Below are 22296 nucleotides of genomic sequence, written 5' to 3'. Positions count from 1 at the left end.
GTGACTTTTCCATTTTCGTTATTTTAGTAACATAACTTCACATAACTTCTAATTAATCGCTGATTGGTTGGAATGCTCCTTGATGACCCCTGAGCTTGTTATGTCGCTTGCGAGGAAAATGCAGGGTCATCCCAACATTAAAATACTTAATAATTCATGATTTCCGACTAATTTGGTGTTAATCTGTACAAACAGAGAGGGGAGGTGATCAGCAGTGAGTGAGATCCAGGATGTGCGTTTCGTTCTATTTGGGACTCGTGAGTTAGATGCACCTGCATCCAAAAGTCAATGTTCATTTTGAGACTCAAACAACCAATACAAAAATGAATTCAACTAATAAAATTACTACAATCTTCACAAATCCCCATTCTGATAATAATCACCACGTGCTCACTAGTGACTGACTTCAAAATAAATTTCATGGAGTTCTAATAAGAAGCTGTGATCAGTGGAGTCCAATCCATGTCGAGTAGAGACAGGTATCTAATTTAGACAATGGATAAATGGTTGCGCAAGATCATGGATCGATTGAAGTTTGACATTAACACCGCTGGAGTCCGGTTTATTGGTATAGATTTTGTGTGAAAGACTGCAGGTCCCGGGTTCGAGTCCCATGTGCGGAATCAAGCGAGTTCATTGTTGAGTAGTCCCATAACTGAACAAAACGGTCGTCCTGAGCATCCAGATTTTCAGTGGTAGTCTAGCTTAGATCGACTCATGAATTAATTAAAATAACTAAAATAACCCCGACGTGCAACGTTTTATGGTGTAGGATTAGGTCGGAAGAAAGCTAGGGACGGCCAGACCAAAACGTGGCACAAATCCATGAAGTCACTGACGATTGGACTGGGCCATGTTGGTAGGTGTAGACTACCTGGTTGGGATCCGCGAGATGATAGCAATCGATGGTTAGAGACTTTGAATGACGTGGCTCAAAATCGTTTGCAATGGCGAAGGTGCATCCACTCTTTGTGTTCTACCAAATTCTAATCTTCTGAATTCTTTATGTCTCTATCTTTTTTCTCTTTCCTAATTTATTTCGCCGTATTATACTCCTTCAATAACATCTTCAAACCCTAATCTTTCACATAATACTTATACACTTACTACTACTTCTACCACTATGGGATTCGAATCGACAACTTCATCTCTGTGCTAATGTGGTATGGCAACTCGAACTGATGTACGTACGTACGAAGACCTACGTTGTAACTGACTGACTGATTGTTTCACTGAATAAAAATACAGAGAATTAAGCAATGATAATTTCCTCTTTTCGACGAGATCATTTATTTAAGCTGTTACTATGACATTTATGTTTCTTGTTTTTCTACTTATCTATCAAGTGGACAATTATCTTTCATAATTTCGACCCGAAAATTATTTTCATCCTTCTATTCTTAATTGACCTCTTGATAATTACGTAACCTCATTTGATGCAATCTTTTCTATCCTTTCTATTGACTCATATGTTTACCATACAACTATGAATACCAAATGTACAGCTTAAGTAAATAATTCTATCGAGAAGAGAGATTCTCTTTCGCTTTATTTTTATGCAATAACACTAAATAATCAAAGTATATCAGTAGGGGTTTGGTGGAGATTTAGTATTTTCATAGTTGAAAGTGTGAGTCAATTGAAGCTAGACCACAATCGAAAACCTGGAAACACTGGACGGCCGTTTCATCCTATTATGGGACTCCTCAGCAGTGCGCGTCCACGATCCCGCACTCGCGAGATTCGAATCCAAGACCTAACGGTCTCGCACCAAAGCATTTATACTCTAAACCACTGAGCCGGCCGGCATCCAACGGTGTTAATGTCCAACTTCAACCAATCCACGAAATTCAGCAACCATTCACCACTGTCATCAGTGAGTTGATATCTCCCAACAGACCTGGTTGAACTCCACTGGTTACTGCATCTCAGTAGAACTCCAGGAAATACCCCATGGAGCCAGTCACTAGTGTTTTCGATGGTGGTATAGCTTCAATTGACTCATGATCTCAACTCTATAAAATTAAAGTATATATTAATGAACACTAAACATTTGCGATTAATATTAGAAGGGGGTTTTGTGAAGATTTTTAGTAATTTTATAGTTGAAATCATGAGTCAATTGAAGCTAGACCACTATGTAAAACATGAGAGCAATAGACAGTCGTTTTTTTCTGGTGTGGGAGTCTTCAGCATTGCGTATCCACGACCCCACCCAGAGAGATTTGAAGCCAGAACCTATCGGTCACGCGCACAAACACCTAACCACTAGACATTGGTATAAAGGGAGACCAAAATGTATGTGCACGTAAATCAGTGTATTAGTGTGTGAGCTGAGTGCGTAAAATGCAATAGGTAGTTTTCTTGTTGGGGGAGACTCCCGAGGTTTTGACCCAGAGGTCTAGTCTCATGGTAGCCGGTGACTAACGAAAGGTTTACACACCTTTTGTTCTCTCAGGATCCTAGAGCCCATGTGCATCATTAGTTTAGAATCAAGGTTTTCCAACTTCCTTAGATAGATCCACCAACCCAACCAAAGCGCCGAACATTTGATTTCTAGTTCTCTCAATTTCGTAAGCAACAATCCCGTCGTGAGAAGCTAGTGAGTAGAACTCCCCCGACATGTGGCCATATGAGAGAAATTTGAAGGGAAGAACTATCTCTCCCCACCTTCGGCCATAACAGAACATTCGCGGTGGGGGGGGGCGGCAATGAACATAAGTGCCAAGCTCTACATAGACTATAATTAACTATATTAAACACTTCACATCTATATCAAATGCAGAGAACTGATCTTCCATAAAATCTATATTCAATAAAGAAAACATATAAATATGATCTTTGTATTTAGTTCAATGGATTTGTATATATATTTGTTTGCTTTGTTCTTAATCTGAAGGAAAGATGACAGAGTAAATCATAAGTAATTGAAAAAGAATACATAACATGTATTTGTAGAATATTGAAAAGAAGATAATTAGTATGAAATGGAAAGTGATTATTCTTCTTAGACAGACTGAAATATAATATACACGAATATAGATGATTTATTTAACTAATCCCCTAATCTTCATTATAATCCCTAATTCTGTTGACATACACATTCATATACTTACATAGATCAAGATGTAGATAATAAAGTTTATTCAATTGTTGGAATAGGGAAAAAGAATCAATGATACAACTACTATTATGATATTAAACAATAACAACAACGAATGATAACAACAACAAGAACAAAAAGAAAGAAACATGGGGTAAGGGGGGCACCGAATTACCTATTTCTTTTCTTCTTGACGACGTAACCAACATATGGAGGTTCCAATGGTAATAATCATAATAATAGTAATATTAAAGATGAATACATAAACTAAGCATTAAATATACACAATTTAATCATTATAAATCACAGATACAATATAATTATGATTGTATAGAATACATATAAATGATATAATAACAATATTATTATTATCATCTTGGAGGAAGGAACATATCTATTGATTGAATGGAATAGGAACTGATCCATTGAATATAAACACTCATTCATGGATACAATGATCATTCAATGGAAAATAGATAATTGACTGATTAAACACAAGCGCGGATACGAACCGACGAAAGTGGGAGAGAGAGAAAGAGAGGAATAGATCTATTGATTGAATTGAATAGGAACTGATAGATACATCACACACATATGTATAGATAATGATCCACTGAATATAAACACTCATTCATGGATACATTGATCATTCAATGGAACATAGATAATTGATTGATTGAACACAAGCGCGGATACGAATTAACGAAAGGGGGAGGGAGAGAGGAATATATCTATTGATTGAATTGAATAGGAACTGATCTATTGAATATAAACACTAAACCACAGATAAATTGATCATTCAATGGAAAATATATAATTGACTGATTAAACACAAGCGCGGATCCGAACCGACGAAAGGGGTAGAGAGAGAGAAATATATCTATTGATTGAGTTGAATAGGAACTGATAGATACATCACACATATATATATTTATAAATAAGGATCCATTGAATATAAATACTCATTCATGGATATATTGATCATTCAATGAAACATAGATAATTGATTGATTGAACACAAGCGCGGATACGAACCAACGACAGAAACAGAGAGGAAGAGGGGAGGGGAGAGAAATTGAGCATAATTTGTTCCAAAGGGATAATCATTATTATGCTTCAGAGTTTAACATGTATATAATCAAATCATATATATGACAACAAAGAGTAACTATTGAATAGAATATACATACATTGTGTGTCTGTGTGTGTGTGTATAAGTACTTTTAATAAGGTATTTGATTTTGCATATATTGTAATACATCATATGATTTATCACGCCAATGTGCTAAACATGAACGTATTATACGTAAATATGATGCAGCTGCTTCACGATCTGATAATTGTGGTGCAAAACGTTGTCTTAATAATTTTATTGTTTGTCCACGAAAACATGGTAAACCAGTATCTAACATTAATGATATTAATGATACAATACATTCTTGATATGGTCTTAATGCAAGATAGGCTTGTATAGATAAATGTTCAAACCATAAATATGATGGACTATCCATACGACCACCCATAATCATAAACATTTCTTTACTTAATTTCATATCACTTTCCCAGCCTAAATTACCACCAGGACTACTTTCTAACATGAAACCAAAATCTGTAGAAAGAAAAGAAAAAGAAAACAAGTAATAAAACCGTATTCTCCTCGACCATTTTATAATTAGTATAGAAAAATTGTCACTAACTTCTGGTCTGAACTATGTTGGTGGATGCGGACTACATGGTTGGGGTCCATGCGATTATCGTAACCAGTGATTGGAGACTCTGGGTGACATAGCTCAGAATCAATCATAATGGTGTAAGTATATATACTCTTTGTCTTCTCTTAAACTGTGAGACTAAAGTTACTAGATATCTTTCTTTCTAAGAACTAATTCTTTCTCCCTGTATCATATGGTATGGCACAGCTACTTGGACCGATGTATATATATGTGCCTGGTCTTACATTATAGCTGACTGACTGGTAGAAAGATTCTGAAAACTGTTAGACTCATAGGTTGACGAGACTATAATTTATGGACGAGTCAATCAGAAGCATCTGAGAGATTTCAAGATCAAAGCATCTATGTCAGTACCCAAAGCTCACATACGATCGGTTTACAGGAGGTTTGAGAGGCTACAACAGATCAGTTTACTAAGAAGTTCCTTTATTTATGATTGCGCCGATCAAATGACTGCTAGAATTTGTGCAGACTATCGAGATGATGTTATATTTCGATGTAATATATGTTAAAGGAAGTATGAGTGGAGCACTTGCCTTCAGCCTATTTTTCATTAGTATAAAGGGTTTGTGAAAATTGTTGGGTTTTACAGTTTACACCACAGACTGAAGTTAGTTAAATAGCCGTTTAAAAAAAACCGGAAAATACCGGACAACTGTTTAGTTCCAGTATGGAACTTCACAGCTATATCCATACACGATCTCAATGGACGCCTGGTTCCACAACCTTCAATCGATTTGTGATATTGTGCAGAACATCTTCTAATACTGTTGGTGAGTGACTGCCTCATAGTCTACAAGACTGAACTCAGTGAATATATTTAGTTCCATTTTATTTACGTACCTTATTTCTTAACTGCACAGGTTTGACGGTTAAAGTGACTTTTGAGTCACAATATGAAATACAGGAGTAATACTATTCGAATGTCTACGTAGGTAGAGTGAGATTTGAACTGGGGACTTAACTCGTAAAAATCTTAATATTTCAATTATGATTATGCAAAAACACTACAGTAGTCTGTTAGACGTATTGATGAAATTAGGGAAAAAAATTTAGCATAATGCACAATGGATAAAAACATCTAAACCAAATAAAGGAAAATGTCTCAGTTGAAGTGGTCTCATGAAGACTGGCTAAATTTGTAGTTCATATTCATCGTAGATTGATCGCAGTTGGAGTATCATTGAAAGCCAGAGAACATTAATTAGTTGAGTTGTTCTAGTAGTATGGGACTTCTCAGCAATGCACACATTCATGACTTTGATAAAGACTCAAACTTAAAACCTTCAGGCCTCTGTGCAAACGCTTTGTCATTAGAATCGCAATGGTCATTCAAAGTCATTGGTGAAAACTGTTTTACTGTGTATATGTATGAACTTCACCAGTTACTGCTTTTCATTAGAACTTCAAGAAGAAACAAGTTACTTTATGTATGATGAGAAGAATATTTAACTACTATGAAGTGAGACAGATGGAATAAATTTGATTGTGTAAATAAATAAGGAATATGTAGTCCGTAACTACTAATCCTAAGCCCCTGAATGCCCTGGTACGGCCGAGAGTGGGGAGAGTTCGCTCTCTCTCTCGAAATGCTCTCACATGGCCACGCGAATGTATAGCCTCTGACAGGGAAGTCCTACTCACTGCCTTCTCTCAACCGGGGTGTCCTTTACGAAATCGAGAGGACGAAAAGCGAATGTCCGGCGCTTTAACCGGCTTGGTGTACACGGAAAGTCCACCTAGGGAAGTTGGAAAACACTGATTCCGAATCAATGGTACACATGGGCTCCAGTATCCTGAGGGGACATATGGCGTATGAGCCAACCGTTGGTCACCGGCCACCATGAAACTGCATCTCATTACGATGCATTGTGCATCAGACTTTTAGGTCAAAGGCTCGGGGTGTGGCCCCTCAAGAAAACCACCTGCTTTGGTCTGGGCATCCGGGTAGTACCACAGCCCTCACACAAATCAAATGAGATTTGTGAGGCGCATATTTATCTGGTGCTTCCTTGTACCAATATTTATGTGCTTAAATAAATAAATAAAATGATCTGTTTAATATGTCAGGCTTGTAATTACCAACGGGTAAATCAGATTTCCTTCCTAAATACCTACTATTTATGTGATTAATGGTAAAAGCTCTTACTTTTCAAAGAGTAGATCATATAATTCAAGCGTTTCTCTATCTCTTTCGGTTTGAGCAACGAAATGGTATCGTTAATATTACGTAGTTGATTAGGACTCGTCAACAAGGTGTACTTGGAACAATGAAGAAAGGGATACTCAAAAGGGGATTCGAACTCATATCACCCAACTTGAAAGTCTGAGAGATTACCATTAAGGTATTAGAGCATAGTATCACCTAATGTTGAAATATAGTGTATGCAAGTCATGGCGGGTCTCAAATAGTTGTCCCTTGAACAGTACAGTCATGCTTATTGGTCATTATAACTATTCCTTCAACCTAGTTACCTTCTCAGAGTATCTTTCCGCAGAGCAAACGAATTAGAATTAAAAACCGCCTTCATACCTCTGACAGTACTCGATTAAACAACTTAATGGGACATATTGGTCAAAACAAGCTTATGGATTAACTATAAACACGGTTCACACCTAGGCAATAGTGATCATGAAAGCTGTGCATTCCAAACTATCGAGAATACAACAACACCGCACAAAAAGATAAAGTAATTGTAACCATAGTAACTAATAAAAAGAAATTTTTTTATCTATTCTCACTTACCTATATGTATAATATGACCAACTTTATCAATCATAATATTACCATTATGACGATCTTTAATTTGTATTAAATAAAGGAATACACTGTAGGCAGCGAGACTTAATATGAAATTTCGACGAGCCTAAAATCAATAAGCAAAGGGAATAAAGAGAGAGAGAGAGAGAGAGAAAAAAAAACCAAACGAATTATTTAATCGATAGAATGAAGAAAATAATGTGTTTTAGCTAACTTGGAAATAAAACAAACAAATCAATAATGACTTGTTCTAAAGGTTATATACATGGTTACAGTAGCAACCCACTGTCTTAGAACAGAAGCCAGGCACCACAGTAAAAAGCGCGCCACTTTTATACCTCGAATGAGCCACTGAAAGTACCTAGTAGCTCTGACGTGCAAAAAAGCCGCCGGTCATTGTTTTTCAATTTTATATTGAGGTTAGACATAAACGGCATCGGATGACGGCTCAGTGGTCTATCGGTTGAGTGATCTGGCGCGAGACTGGTAGGTCCTGGGTTCGAATCCCCCGAGGCGAGGTCGTGGATGCACACAGTTGAGGAGTCTCACAATAGGACGAAACGGCCGTTCAGTGCTTCCAGGTTTTCCCTGGTGGTCTAGCTTTAATTGACTCACCCATTCGACGATGAGAATTTTATGACGCCCTGTTGACTTGATTGGTTTTGTCTTCAGTTCGAAATTTTTCTTACGTATCTTGAGATCACAGCTGTTATTATATAAGCATAGTTATTATATGAGTCGTTTGAATTTTTGAAATATCAAGGGTTCCTGACTTTTATCGAATCCAACTGCGTAGGTCTGGGCTCGTACGATATGAATCTTCTAATTGTTCAGAATTCAAAATTACCATAATCAATCTCAAAATAAGACAAAATCATTAAGTTCTTGTCCACTTTAATCAATTTTGAGTCATATAAGACGAAGACCGATTAGGATTGGTGAAACTCGGATATAATTGAACACCACTAGTCATAGCTTCATTGTTTGAATTGTAATAATTCACTTCAAAGTTAGTTACAAGCGACCACATAAACATTATTAGTTACAGAAAGGCTATTAAATTATCAAGAAATGTTAAACACTTATGACCTTGTATGAAATAATACTCGTCCAGGTTTCTTCATAAAGATGAAAAGAGTAGGGGGTTTTGTGGAGAATTAGTACTTTCATAGTTGAAAGCGTGAGTCAATTGAAGCTAGACTATCATGGAAAACCTGAAAGCACTGGACGGTACTGCTGATGAGTCCCATAATAAAACAAAACGGTCGTCCAGTGCTTTCAGGTTTTCCATGTTGGTCTAGCTTCAATTAACTTACGCTTTCAACTATGAAAAGAGTAAGCGTACTAACTACCCTCTCTTTTAACATACTACATTCGAAAGAAAGTATATATTGAACATAAAATAACACACATACATACATTTGGCATAAAGTGATTAACATCAATTATATATATATATATATATGATTATTTTGTTACTAACAAGCTATTTCACTTTATCCTACTTTTCTATTCAATAAGTGAACAATCCAATACATAATTAATGTTTTGTATTCACTTTTTTTCGTTTTGTTTTCAATAATTCGGCAAAATTTTCATATTATATACTCCTCTGTCCCCTCTCCTCCTCTTCCTCCTCCCACAACACACACACACATACACAATTATCCGATAAAGATGAATGAACAAATAGTTGCCCCCCTCCCCTCCCCCCTCAACAAATAATCTGTTTATTGTTATCATAAGGAATCATCTTAGTAACTTGATCAAATCACTTAGATATACCATTAAAACAATATTGAAGATAGTCCTTTCAATTATTCAATAATTATCACAGATTAGATGATTCTATTCTATAGACAATAAGTGAATCAATGAAATATTAAGACCTAATTAATTAGTTATAGGAATTTGTTGTACAAACAAAAAGGTAGAAGGATACCGATTATCTCTAATATTAAATATTAATAAATATTGATGATAATGACAATGAAGGATATCGAAATTATTATTAATAAACAAATAACAAAATATCAGAAGGGGTTTTTTGTGGATATGATAGTAATGTTTAATAGCTGGGATCATGAGTTCATTGAAGCTAGATCACTATGAAAAACCTAGAAGCACTGGATAGCCGTTTCGTCCTATTGTGGGACATCTCAGTGGCAGTGCGTATCCACGATCCCGCATTGAGAGATTCGAATACAGGACAATAACAAAATAACATTTAGGTATGTAGAAAAGAAGATAATCAAAAAGAATAAACATAATATTATAAACAAAGATGGATAGTGGTTAACAGTGGAATCCAATTTGATGTGTGTTTAGTCCTATTTGGGACTCATCAGTTGGATGTACCTGCATCTCAGAGTTGATGTTCATTCTAGAACTGGAATCCAGTACCGTTTGCTTCAAATGCCATCGCATTATCCACTTTGCAATATGATGCAGGCATATTCATCTGACGAGTCCAAAATAGGATGAAACGTGCATCCTATATTCCAGTGCTAGACACTATCCATCTTTGATTACAATGCTTGTTGAATTAAGGTTATATGGAGGCAATATGCACAGATGTCAATAAGAGACTGATCAATTGTAGTCCTAAACATCAATGTGAAGATTCAACCAGACAATACCAAGAGAATTTAAACATAATATTGTTTATTTGAAAAAGAAATTAATTATAATGAGTATGAAATATTCATAGCTTAAATCATGAACTGATCTTTGGCTAGGCCAATATTGAAAACCAAACAAGCATTGGATAGCTGTTTTGTCCCAGTATGAAACTACCCAGAAATGTGCATCCACTAACTTACCAAAAAGAATTGAACCCAGGAACTCCAGCTTCGCATATGAATGTTACACCTCCAGACCACTAAGCCGGGATCAAATGGTATATATGTCGTATATCAATTGTTTCAATTACCTGAGGAAAACAACTGTCTCATACTAGACATCAGTGAACTCTACTGGATGTATACCAATAGATGCTAGCTTGGTAGTCTGTAGATATTGAAGGCTTGTGTGCGAGCTCATAGGTCCTGAGTTCAATTTCCGGATGCTGAAGCATGGATTCACACTGTTAAGGAGTTCCATATAAAGACCAAAAAAAACTGATCACTGTTTTTTTTTTAGTTTTCAGTGGTGGTCTAGCTAAGATCAGTGCTTGACTTAAACCATCTTTACAAAACCTTATACTGATAAGGCATTAAATAAACAATAACTGGGAGACTAGGAAAGATATGGTTTCAAAAGAGAAATGCAAGCAAACGTTCATCACAAATCGGATTGTGTAAGAAACAGTTAGGCATTTATTTTTCTAGGAAGAAGCGAATTCAGAGGACGACTAGTAGATGCATCATTGTATCGTAGAATAAATCTGTAGTTTAGAACAGACAAATCGAAATCAAACGTTGATATTTTTGTTACCGCTTAGGTCAACTGGCCAATTGACTCGACGAGCTGACGTTACATCTCAGTTTGGATATTTTTATATTTCTTTAGAAAAAGACCCACTGTTAAGAAGTTGGAAGTAATCGGGAGGAGACCCTGCTCGGATAAGGTTTCATACTAGTTGACAAGGAGTGTCTACAATTTTGAGAGGATTGACAAGCTTCTGAGGGATTCGAACTAGTTTTACCTATCTCTACACTCTAAGACGTTACCATTGAAATATTCAGGTCACATATGACCTCACCCCATACTCATTTGATAACCATAACAGAATAACAGAGTCAACAGTAGGTAGATGTATGCGTGCAACACGTTTCCCATCCATTAGACAGATGTGGTTCGTATTGTTGTTATCTTTTATCAACAATTGTTATTCATAATGAAACATAATTTACTATTGTATAGAGTTAATTAACCTAACGTATGATTATTTGACCAAAGAACACATTATGCTGAGAAATGGAGACAGACCTGAGAAGAATGAACAACAACTAGATAGAACTAGAAAGGAAGGCACAGGACAGAGTAGGTTGGAGAATGCTGGTCGGCAGCCTATGCTCCATTGGAAGTAATAGGCTTAAGTAAATATGATTATTTGAGCCTATTCTCTATCACAACTTATTAAAAAGATTTTGATACTCTAATGTCTATCGAAGAACCAAATGTAAGCAAACACAAAAAAAGCACCAATTGTTTACGTACCGTTTGGTAATTGGGATTAGTTTCATCACCATATATACTTAAAAAGTATTCATATAATTTGCCATCAATTTGACGTCCAATTTGATCACGTGACTTACTATCTGGTACACATTCAATTACACCACGCTGAAAGAGGAAAATATAAAATAAAACACGGTAAATTAAACGATTTTTTAAAAATATATCTTTTTGGTTGGATCCTTGGATTATTAGCTCAAATCCCTTTAGCTTCTGTTATTTGTAATAGACGAGATCGAACCTCATAAGGAAAACTAGTAAGAATATGATAAATTACTTTAAATGACCTATTTCTGTCTACTTCATGATCGCTATCGATCAACTATGATAGAACAAAGCTGCATATTGTTTTGACGATACCCTCTCCCAACCACGAAGGGAGTTGTTCACTTATTTTTTGGCTCAGCTGTTTGGTGGTGAGTCCAATATAGCTTTCTCCACAGAAGTAGCTGAATTCGTAGATACACGTAGGTGTGGCAGAACCAGGTAACTTATCCTTTAGTTGGAGGAACATCAAAGATCGAATGGAGAACGATAAAGAGGTTATCTGCATTATATATTGCTGTAAAGCCTGATGAGGATCCAATTGAAAACAATATTGTTAACTTATATATGTTGTTTTAATTCACAATACGGGAATTTTTCTAAAATATACCATTGTAAGCAGATGTGATTAATCAAAAATCTCGTAACATAATGAATCGTGAACGGTACTGTTATCGTGTGTTTTGACTAATAGGATAGAGTGGATCGGTCATTAGTTTATGATCATATTGTGTACAATAATTTACAGAAAAGGATTAAATTTATTGTAACGATAAAGAGTTTGAAGTGTCAGCTTCTTTGATTGCAAGATGCTTTAGAAACGCATCAAGTAACATTATTCTCACAGTATAAGAGAAGACAAAGAGTGTATACACTATATCATTGTGATCGATTGTGAGCCATATCACCCATAATCTCCAACCACTGGTTTACATGGTCACGCGGACCCCAACCATGTAGTCCGCATCTACCAACATGGTTCAGATCAGAAGTTAGTGACTTTACGAACTGATGCCACGTTTTGATTTGGCTACTCCTAACTTTCTTTCATCCGTCTCCAACACTAGTCAGAATTGTGCGCTGTGGTGGTTGGTTGGGCATGAGTAACACTTGGCCCAACCATCTCAGTCGGTAAGATTCACAACCTTATCCATTGATTTATTATCATTCGCTAATACCCTGCTTATAACTTCACTATTACTTACCAGATGATTCCAACAGATGCGAATGATCAAATGCTAGTATCCCTTAATCCTACTTTATATATTATATAGTTAAGATCATGAGTCAATTGAAGCTAGACCATTATGGAGAAACTGGAAGCACTGGACGGCCGTTTCGTCCTATTGTGGGACTTCCCAGCAGTGTGTATCCACGATCCCGCCTCGCAAGATTCCAACCCCAGGACCTACCAGTCTCGCGCCAAAGCACTTAACCGATAGATCACTGAGCCGACATTCACCGGTGTTAATGTCTAACCTCAACCAATCCACGAAGTTGCGCGACCAAATTCCATTGTACTGAGGTAGATACCTGTCTTTACCTGACATGGATTAGCTCCACTGGCCACGACTTCTCATTAGAACTCCAGGAATTACCTCATGGAGCCAGTCACTAGTAAGCATATGATCATTATCACAAGGGGGGTTTTGTGGAGATTTTGCTGTTTAATTCAACATGGAATATATAAATAGTAGTGCTCATAGCAATAATAAGATGAAGAATAAGAATAAAGATTGTTGTTAAGGAACTTACTCCTGGTGCAGTCGCAACAACTTTATAAGGATAAACAAATAGCTCTAATCCACATCTTTCAAATATATTTTTAAATAATTGTAAAATTTGTAAAGCCAATATATCCTTTATAAGAAAAAATAAATAGGAAAGAGAAGCCAAAAAAGAAAAGAAAAGTAATAATGGATATCTCTGTCAATTATTGTTTTGTAGTGATTAAACAGATGGATTATAATTCAATTAGAATAATAGAGATGATTGATAGAAGAAATGGTTTCTTTCATAGGATTTATTTATTTGAACATATAAATATTGGTAAACAAAGGGGGCATCAGATATATATGGGCCACACAAATCTTATTTGATTTATGTGAGGGATGTGATACTGCCCGAGTGCCCAGACTGAAGCAGATGGTTTCGTTAGGGGGCCACACTCAGAGCCTTTGACCTAAAGATCTGGTCCACAAGGCAGTAGAGCATCGTAAGGAGATGCAGTCTCATGGAAGCCGGTGACCAACAATTGGTTCATACGCCATTTGTTCCCTCAGGATACTGGAGCTCATGTGTACCATTGGTTTGGAATCAGGGTTTCTCAACTCCCCTATATGAACTTGTCGTGACCGTTGGTGGACATGGAAAGTCCACCTAGGGGAGTTGGAAAACCATGATTCCAAACCAATGGTGCACATGAGCTCCAGTATCCTGAGGGAACAAATGGCGTATGAACCAATTGTTGGTCACCGGCTACCATGGGACTGCATCTCCTTACGATGCTCCACTGTCTTTTGGATTAGGCCTTTAGGTCAAAGGCTCGGGGTGTGGCCCCTTAAGAAAACAACCTGCTTCGGTTTGGATACCCTCACAAAAATTGAATGGTTTGTATGGCATATATATATTTGGTGCCTTCTTGTACCAATATGTTCAAATAAAGTAAATAAATAGACATTACTAGTATATATTATTTCTCTAGAAAATTTCCAAATACATGAAGTCCAATAGATACATAATCGTATTTGTAACAAATCACTAACTTAATCCTATCATACACTGTGATTCTATCCACTCTATGCATAGTGAAAGTCAGAGAAATTTATATCAATCTGAGCATTGCCGTGAAGGTAGTCCGTACTAGTGAACGTTTTATATACACATCGAACCCGTGAGTTGAACTCCCTTTTATCCTTGAACAGACTGGATTCTCCAAACAGAAGATTTTAAGTGAATCTGTGTGTTTGCTCATTATCATCTGAAAGGGCTTACTTATACTCGATGGCAACACCATGTTAGTTATATAGAGGTCTGGGGATGTGTTCCACTATGGGAAAAAGAATTTAATGAACATCGGTAGATTGAATACATTTTACAAATATCATCCCAGAAGCTTACAACATACTATGGATATTTTTCGATCCTGGGACTGCGTGGAAAAAGTGACGATGTGTATAGTTTATGATATAGTGCCATGGTATAAAAAATATCAATATAGGAGTGACATCTATTTTTCAACCAAGAATACTTGGTTAAAACTCTATACGTCACGCAGAAATCTCAGTATAGAAACCAGTGAGGACTCTATAACTGTTTACAATCGCATTCTTCATAAGAGTAAGAGAAACATCTTCTTTGGTGGAAAAAATCAGTTATGGTAATAGTTTTTTCTAGTCGACCTGGATCTTTCAATGAAGACTGTACTTATTTACTTATTGTCTGGTTGACATTTTCCTACTTGGTTTATTTAATTCCAATATTCACCAACGCCATTTAAGTCGATGATTATATACGAGGATTGGTGACATGTATATTACCATGACGAGCAGCAAACGATCTACTTGGAGTCAGATCTCAGGCTAATACTAGCGAGCAGCTACCTGAACTTATTGGCCAGGTGGATAACGAGTTAGGAGTTCGGAGCTAAAGGTGCTAGTTCAGAATCCCGGTTTGAACATAATACGGATTGATATACGTCGAGCTGACGAATCCTAAATAGGACGAAAAGTGCATCCTTAATTCCACTGCTAGCCACTATATAAATCCGCTTATTTAGATAGCTAGCAACAGTAAACGATTATCATTAATTTGTTTTCTATGGTAATAATTACTTACTTGACGAACATCATCTCCAACTTTGAAAATACAGGCTTGCATGAATACATGACCTAATTTCGTGGATGCAGTTTGTTGTTTATCATCTGTTGGATTCGTTGTACTGCCACCACTTGCGGTAGGTTGACGAATTTTATTAACACGTGATGCAACTGTACTGTATTTATGAGTAACTGATGCCAGAGTTTGCCTAGATGGACTATTTGGTGATTCATGATGACTATTGCGTCGTTTATATTTTATTCCTGCCTGGGAAAGCATTTTTCTATTCAAAAAAACAACAACCATATTTTATGTAGATAAGAAAAGATGTAAAAGGAAATAAATATCATTTCAGTGTAACATGAAGAGCTTGTTGGTGATTGAAGAAATCTAAGTATAAATACAATCTCGCTAAATTAAGTCACCTTATATTACAGATGAGATGCCTGTTCACCTATCGTTGGGTAAGTATACTTCGCAAACATTTCCAAAAAAAATTGTACTTTCAAAATGAGAAACATTTGTCCTTGACGGTAAGAGACATGAACAAGTTCAAAATAGTTGGTTACAAATGTCTTAGAAGCACCATTCGTTTATGATAAAATACTGAAATGAATCAAGTTCAGGGTTTAAAGTATGAATTGTTTGTAAGTAGTGCGTAGCAGAAAGTGAAGTCGGAGTTGTTAGACGGAGTGAAGAATTTCAGTGCATCGAAAACATGGCATCGATATAACACGTGAAGATCAGACGAGATGACGATAAATATAGAAGATTGAAGGTTATGTATATATATCATGTAAATACTTCGTAACTTCTCCCGTAAAGTGCTAGGTAAACATGTCAAACTGTTTGATGAGGTAATAGATCTTTCATCGACTAACATGATGAGACATATATTAAGTATACCCAACGCGTCATTGGTTTGGCACAGTGCCAAGGTCATGTTCCAAGTGGCGGTTTAGTCACGTGGTAATTAACAGGGAAAAAGTCATAATAGCTTACTAGTGTAAGAGTAAGTTTCAAAAAGGTTAGAGCCATCTGAACCAAGATATAATGTCAGCCCATGAAGTAAATTACTGTTGAACTGAGTCATGTGTATAGATTAGATTAGGTGGTTAAGATCCGCTCGATTATCTTTAGTATTGATAACTTTGATTATGGGAATTTATTCTTTCTTTTCAATCATATTGTCTGTACAGTTACCACATATATAACTCTTGTATTTGTCTCAATAAACCAGCTTCCAGTTGAAGAGGAAATTAGGAAAAGGCGTTGGAAGTGGATTGGACATACATTATGGAAATTACCAATGTGCATTACAAGGCAATCCCTAACTTGGAATCCGGAAGAGAAGCGGGAAAGAGGAAGGCCAAAGAACACATTACGCCGGGAAATAAAAGCAGATATGAAAAGGATGAATAACAACTGGAAAGAACTGGAAAGGAAGGCTCAGGACAGAGTTGGATGGAGAATGCTGGTGAGCGGCCTATGCTCCTCCACGAGGGGTAACAGGCGTAAGTAGTAGTAAATTTGTCTCAATAATTCCACGACGCTGTATTAATATGACATAGTAATGTGACCTGTTGCACAAACGACATACTAAATTTCTAATCATCTGATGAACCAATAGTGATCAGTTTTATTTCGTAGACTTCATACATCCAATTGCCTTCTAGTAGGATGGCAATGGTAATCTCACCCTAACCTTCTATTATGAATTACCTGTAGACAAATCACTTTTCTTAATGATATATAGTTATAGTATTATTACAAACTGAACTTGGTTAAAAACTAAAAAAATCTCTCCAAGCCCCCTTACATTATTGATAATGAAAATCATGAGGGCAACAGGGATTGATTCGGAAAAGTCATACGAAATTGTGACCAGCGCAGTCCAATTAGGTCGAGTATGACAGGAAAAGTGGATGTCAACTTAGTGGTTTTAATGTCCCCGTCAGACTAAAGGGTCTGGCTTTCGACAAGCATTTGGGTCGTGAATGTACATTGCTGAATAGTTACATCCTCGAACGAAACATCTGTACAGTGATCTCTGGTTTTCAACGGTTGCCAAACTGACGTCAATCGATAATGTAAATTATAAAACTCCATAAACCTCTTACAGTGATATACAGATCAATCTAACTTACACAACTGGATTAATACCATCTATGGAATCACGATGCTGATGAGTTTGTTGAGATGAAGGATCACCAGGTATAGTTGTAAGATTTTGTGCCTCTTTAGCTGCATTGATAGCTTCAGCTTCTAGATTTTGAACACCGACTCGACGAACCTAGAAATCAACAATAAAATATTGAATAATATAATATAGGTATGAGAACTGTATTTTATGTGAAATAATATATAAATGAATATTATATCCAGACAAGTGCATAGATACATAACAAGGTATCACTCTAACACCAAGAGTTTAAAACGAAAAACAAACTATACTATTTGAATAAACCTATTCCCTATTTATACATACACATTTTAGATCAGAAGGGGTTTTGTGGAGAATTTAGTATTTTCATAGTTGCAATCATGAGTCAATTGAAGCTAGACCACCATCGAAAACCTGGAAGCACTGGATGGCCGTTTCGTTCTATTATGGGACTCCTCAACAGTGCGCATCCACGATTCCGTACTCGCGAGATTCGAACCCGGGACCTACCAGAGCACTTAACCAATAGACCACTGAGCCGGCATCCAACGGTGTTAATGTCTAACTTTAACCAATCCACGATTTGGAGCAACCGATCACCAATTGTCTTCAGTGAGTTGATATCTCACAACAGACTTGGTAGAACTCCACTGGTCACTGTGAGTGCGGGATCGTGGATGCGCAGTGCTGAGAAGTCCCATAATAGGATGGAACGGCCGTCCAGTGCTTCCAGGTTTTCCGTAGTGGTCTAGCTTCAATTTGACTCATGATTTCAACTATGAAAATACACATTTTAATCAACATATTATGAATAAATTCTGGTTCCTTGTTTACTTTGCCATTAAAGCACCCACAGACCCAGGAACTTTAGATCTCACTGAAAGTACTTAGTCGTTAGATCCACTGGGTCGACATCCGACTACAGTGAACTTATAACTAAACAAATCAATCATCTAACATCAGCCAGCCATACAGTTAAACTTCGTGGATCACGAGTCATTACAGACAGAAAATAGGAATCCTCCTGTAAACTATTTACTCATAAATTTGATATTTCAATCCATTCAGCAAGAGGAAATCACGCATTCTATGGATTCCATTGATGAATCGCCCTCATCCGGTGAAAAATTAACTTACTGCTTACATATAACATGGATTCATAAAAAAAAAAGACACAAACCACTTCTATACAGATTAGTTACAATATTTAAACAACAATTAGATTTGTTCTAACCTTGAATCGTGCTAAGAATGGTGCTTTTGCTGCTGATTGCATTGGTGTACCAGACATATAGTCAATTTCTAATACAACAGAATCTGGATTCGATGGTAAATAACAACCAGGTTTCACATTGACTTCACGTAATGCTTCTAAACAAGCTTTTTTACGTGCTTCACCTTTAGGGAATGATCTATAAAATTTAAGGAGAAAAAAGAACTATCAGAGTAAACTGTACAGTAATATTTTCATAGTTGGATTCACGAGTCGATCTAAGTTAAACCACCTGCAAGTACCGGACACCCGTTTCATTCAGTAATTAATAATAATAATAATATAATAATAATAGTGATAACAGGTGTATGGAATGGTGACCTGTTCGTCGTAGTCATCAGTCGCAAAACATAACTCAGTAGCATAGGGACACAATCTATTGACAAAGGGACGGAGAAGTAGAGAACTACGAAAGCCATCATCCAGAAGATACAAGTGTTTATCAACAGTTGTCTACGCAATATACTTCGAATCTGTTGGCCAGACACTATCAGCAACAAGCTACTATGGGAGAGAACAAACCAGATTTCAGTGGGGGAGGAAATCAGGAAGAAGCGCTGGAAGTGGATAGGACACACATTGAGGAAATCACCCAACTGAGTCACAAGGCAATCTCCCACATGGAATCCGTAAGGTCAAAGGAGAAGAGGAAGACCAAAGAACACATTACACCCAGAAATAGAGACAGACATGAGAAGAATGAACAAAAAATGGATAGAACTAGAAAGGAAGGCCCAGGACAGAGTGGGTTGGAGAATGCTGGTCGGCGGCCTATGCTCCATTGGGAGTAAGAGGCGTAAGTAAGTAATCTATTGACAAAGAAAGTAGGTATATTCAACTCAAAAGAACAAATCGATATTAAAATTGACAGAATGGATAAAAATGAAAGATTGGTGGGTTGTTTCGTGATATCTTTTGCTCAATAATCATCTATCCTCCTATAAGTCATATTGATCTGGAGCAATATAGTTGTATATGAAAAAGCCTGTCTACATCACCTTAACATTTAGAGGTGATTCAAATAGTCTTTTATTGAAACTAAGAGAGAACGCTTGTGTCACATCCCACTGCGTTTACCAATTTAAATGTGTGTGTGGTCACACATACATAGAGAGGAGCAATCGTGATCTGAAAATTAGGGTGGGTGAACATGTACCAAAATGATTGCAGAAACAAATAGAGGATAAACACCCATCATCTGATATTGCCAAACACATAATCGAAACAGGTCATAAGATTGATCTTAACTCGGCTTTTGTGGTGTTGTATAAAAGTGTAAAAGGGTGTATACTAAGGTTTGTTGAAGCCTTAGTTATACGAAAATTCAAACCCCCTTTGGGAATTCAAAAACAGTTTGTTCTCTCTTTAAACCTACCCTGGTAATATTAGCTTATTATCCAGAGTGATAAGGTGTCAAATTGTTTTCACATTATGTTTATTATTATTATTATTGTAAGGACGGCCCGTCGGTAGACTCTCGGAAGCCCTAAGAAGCCCAGGAAGAGCCGCAGACATTCCATCCAATCACGGCTAGGGGAATGTTCTAGAAATGCCAACGTGGAGCTTCTCCATTGGATGGATTAGTTTGATACCTATGTGCTTATTGGTTGACCTAAATGATAATTTACTTTCAGCCAAAAACTATAAATACACGAGATTTCTGTGCTATATTTTGACACTGTTTGGGGCAATAAACTTCCTGCTTACCAGTCTTTGTCTTCTCTCTTTTGCGACGTTTGCGGGTTCTATCGTTCAAGTAGTCAAGTAGTTCGCGGCATATTAAGAATCAAGGCTCTAGATATAACAATTATTATTATTATTATTATTATTATTATCCTTGTCTATTCTTACCCCCCATTTCCACTCTAGTTGACCTTTTATTTTTATATATAAATGTTCTTAACAAGTATATAAAGTGTGATCAGATTGTTTGAAATGTATTGCACTAATGCATCATCACAAAGTTCTGAAAATCTTCGTCTTCTTATTACACTATCGAAGTATATGAAATAATTAACTGACTGAATTCCTTGATATCTAATCCATCGGGTGATTAGTTGAGGTAGTTTTTTGGAAGCTGTTCAGTTAGAATTTGGAGAAAGACCCTAACTAGATGTTTCTAGACGTTTCTAGCAAAACTCGTACTGAATGCTGGTTGGATAAGATACATCTCAGTGTTTTCGGAGACTTTTATTGGTTGTTTTTTCGAGGTGTTTCCTGGATCTCCCTAACAGCGACATGAGTTACACTTTTTCGCCATCATAGTAACCAGATTGATTGTCATAAAAAACGAGATACTGTTTTCCAACGAACGAGCTGGTCAATGTATAATTAATCCTTCTCAGAATTGAACAACATTAATTAAACTGATAGGTTTTATTTCAGTTAGGAAACCATTGAAAAGCTGGAAACACTTGATGGCCGATTCGTCCTTGTAGAGGACTCCTCAACAATGTACATCTACGATCCAGTAGCTCCAAACTAAACCTTGGAACTTCGGCCTTGTGAGAGAACTTCGTCGATCCACACTGAAGAGGAGTGCTAGACTAGGATGAACCGGTTATCCAGTTCGTTTTCCGGTTTTTAATGGTTATCAAACATCATTTCGTGATTTCAATGAAATTCAACAGTCTGCATAGCCCGAATCGACCGGTGTTCATTGATTGATGTATAGAAACAACAAAGACCATACCCTTGGTCGAGTATTTCACGTAAACAAATAGCTCAAATGTGAGTAGATTAGTAGATAAAGGAAACGATCATCTGCTTCACTATAATTATGGGATTTTATTTATTTATTTAAACACATGAATATTGGTACAAGGAAGCACCAGATATATATGTGCCATACAAATCTCATTCGATTTGCTTGAGGGCTGTGATACTGCCCAGGTGTCCAAACTAAAGCAGGTGGTTTTCTTAGGGGTCCACACCCGGAGCCTTTAACCGAAAGATCTGATCCACAAGGCAGTGGAGCATCGTGAGGAGATGCATTCCCATGGTAGCCAGTGATCAACGATTGATTCGTACGCCATTTGTTCCCTCAGGATACTAGAGCCAGCCCATGTGCACCATTGGTTTGGAATGAAGGTTTTCCAACTCCCCTAGGTGGACTCGTCTTGTCCACCAACCCGGTTAAAGCGCCGGACATTCGCTTTTCGTCCTCTCAATTTCGTGAACAACACCCCTGCCACAAGAAGGCAGTGAGTAGGACTTCCC

The 22296-nt window shown here is 36.9% G+C and overlaps 1 protein-coding gene across 1 annotated transcript in view; it reads right to left on the bottom strand.

Annotated features, from left to right (window-relative positions):
* Positions 1-3627: 3627 nt before the first annotated feature.
* The window catches only part of Smp_150660 (phosphatidylinositol 4-kinase), a gene marked incomplete at its 5' end in the record, with an annotated part of 33011 nt that continues 14342 nt past the window's right edge, over positions 3628-22296 (bottom strand). Inside the window, 6 exons of the mRNA XM_018790666.1 lie at positions 3628-4712; positions 7583-7703; positions 11759-11989; positions 15659-15711; positions 17819-17933; positions 19039-19216. Coding sequence (XP_018646063.1) covers positions 4327-4712; positions 7583-7703; positions 11759-11989; positions 15659-15711; positions 17819-17933; positions 19039-19216 — 1084 coding nt within the window. The 3' untranslated portion in view covers positions 3628-4326. The remainder of the gene's footprint in view (positions 4713-7582; positions 7704-11758; positions 11990-15658; positions 15712-17818; positions 17934-19038; positions 19217-22296) is intronic.

This window comes from Schistosoma mansoni (assembly GCF_000237925.1).
Source record: "Schistosoma mansoni, WGS project CABG00000000 data, supercontig 0041, strain Puerto Rico, whole genome shotgun sequence".
In the NCBI taxonomy this organism is placed as follows: domain Eukaryota; kingdom Metazoa; phylum Platyhelminthes; class Trematoda; order Strigeidida; family Schistosomatidae; genus Schistosoma; species Schistosoma mansoni.
This window is presented reverse-complemented; position numbering and strand designations above follow the sequence as displayed.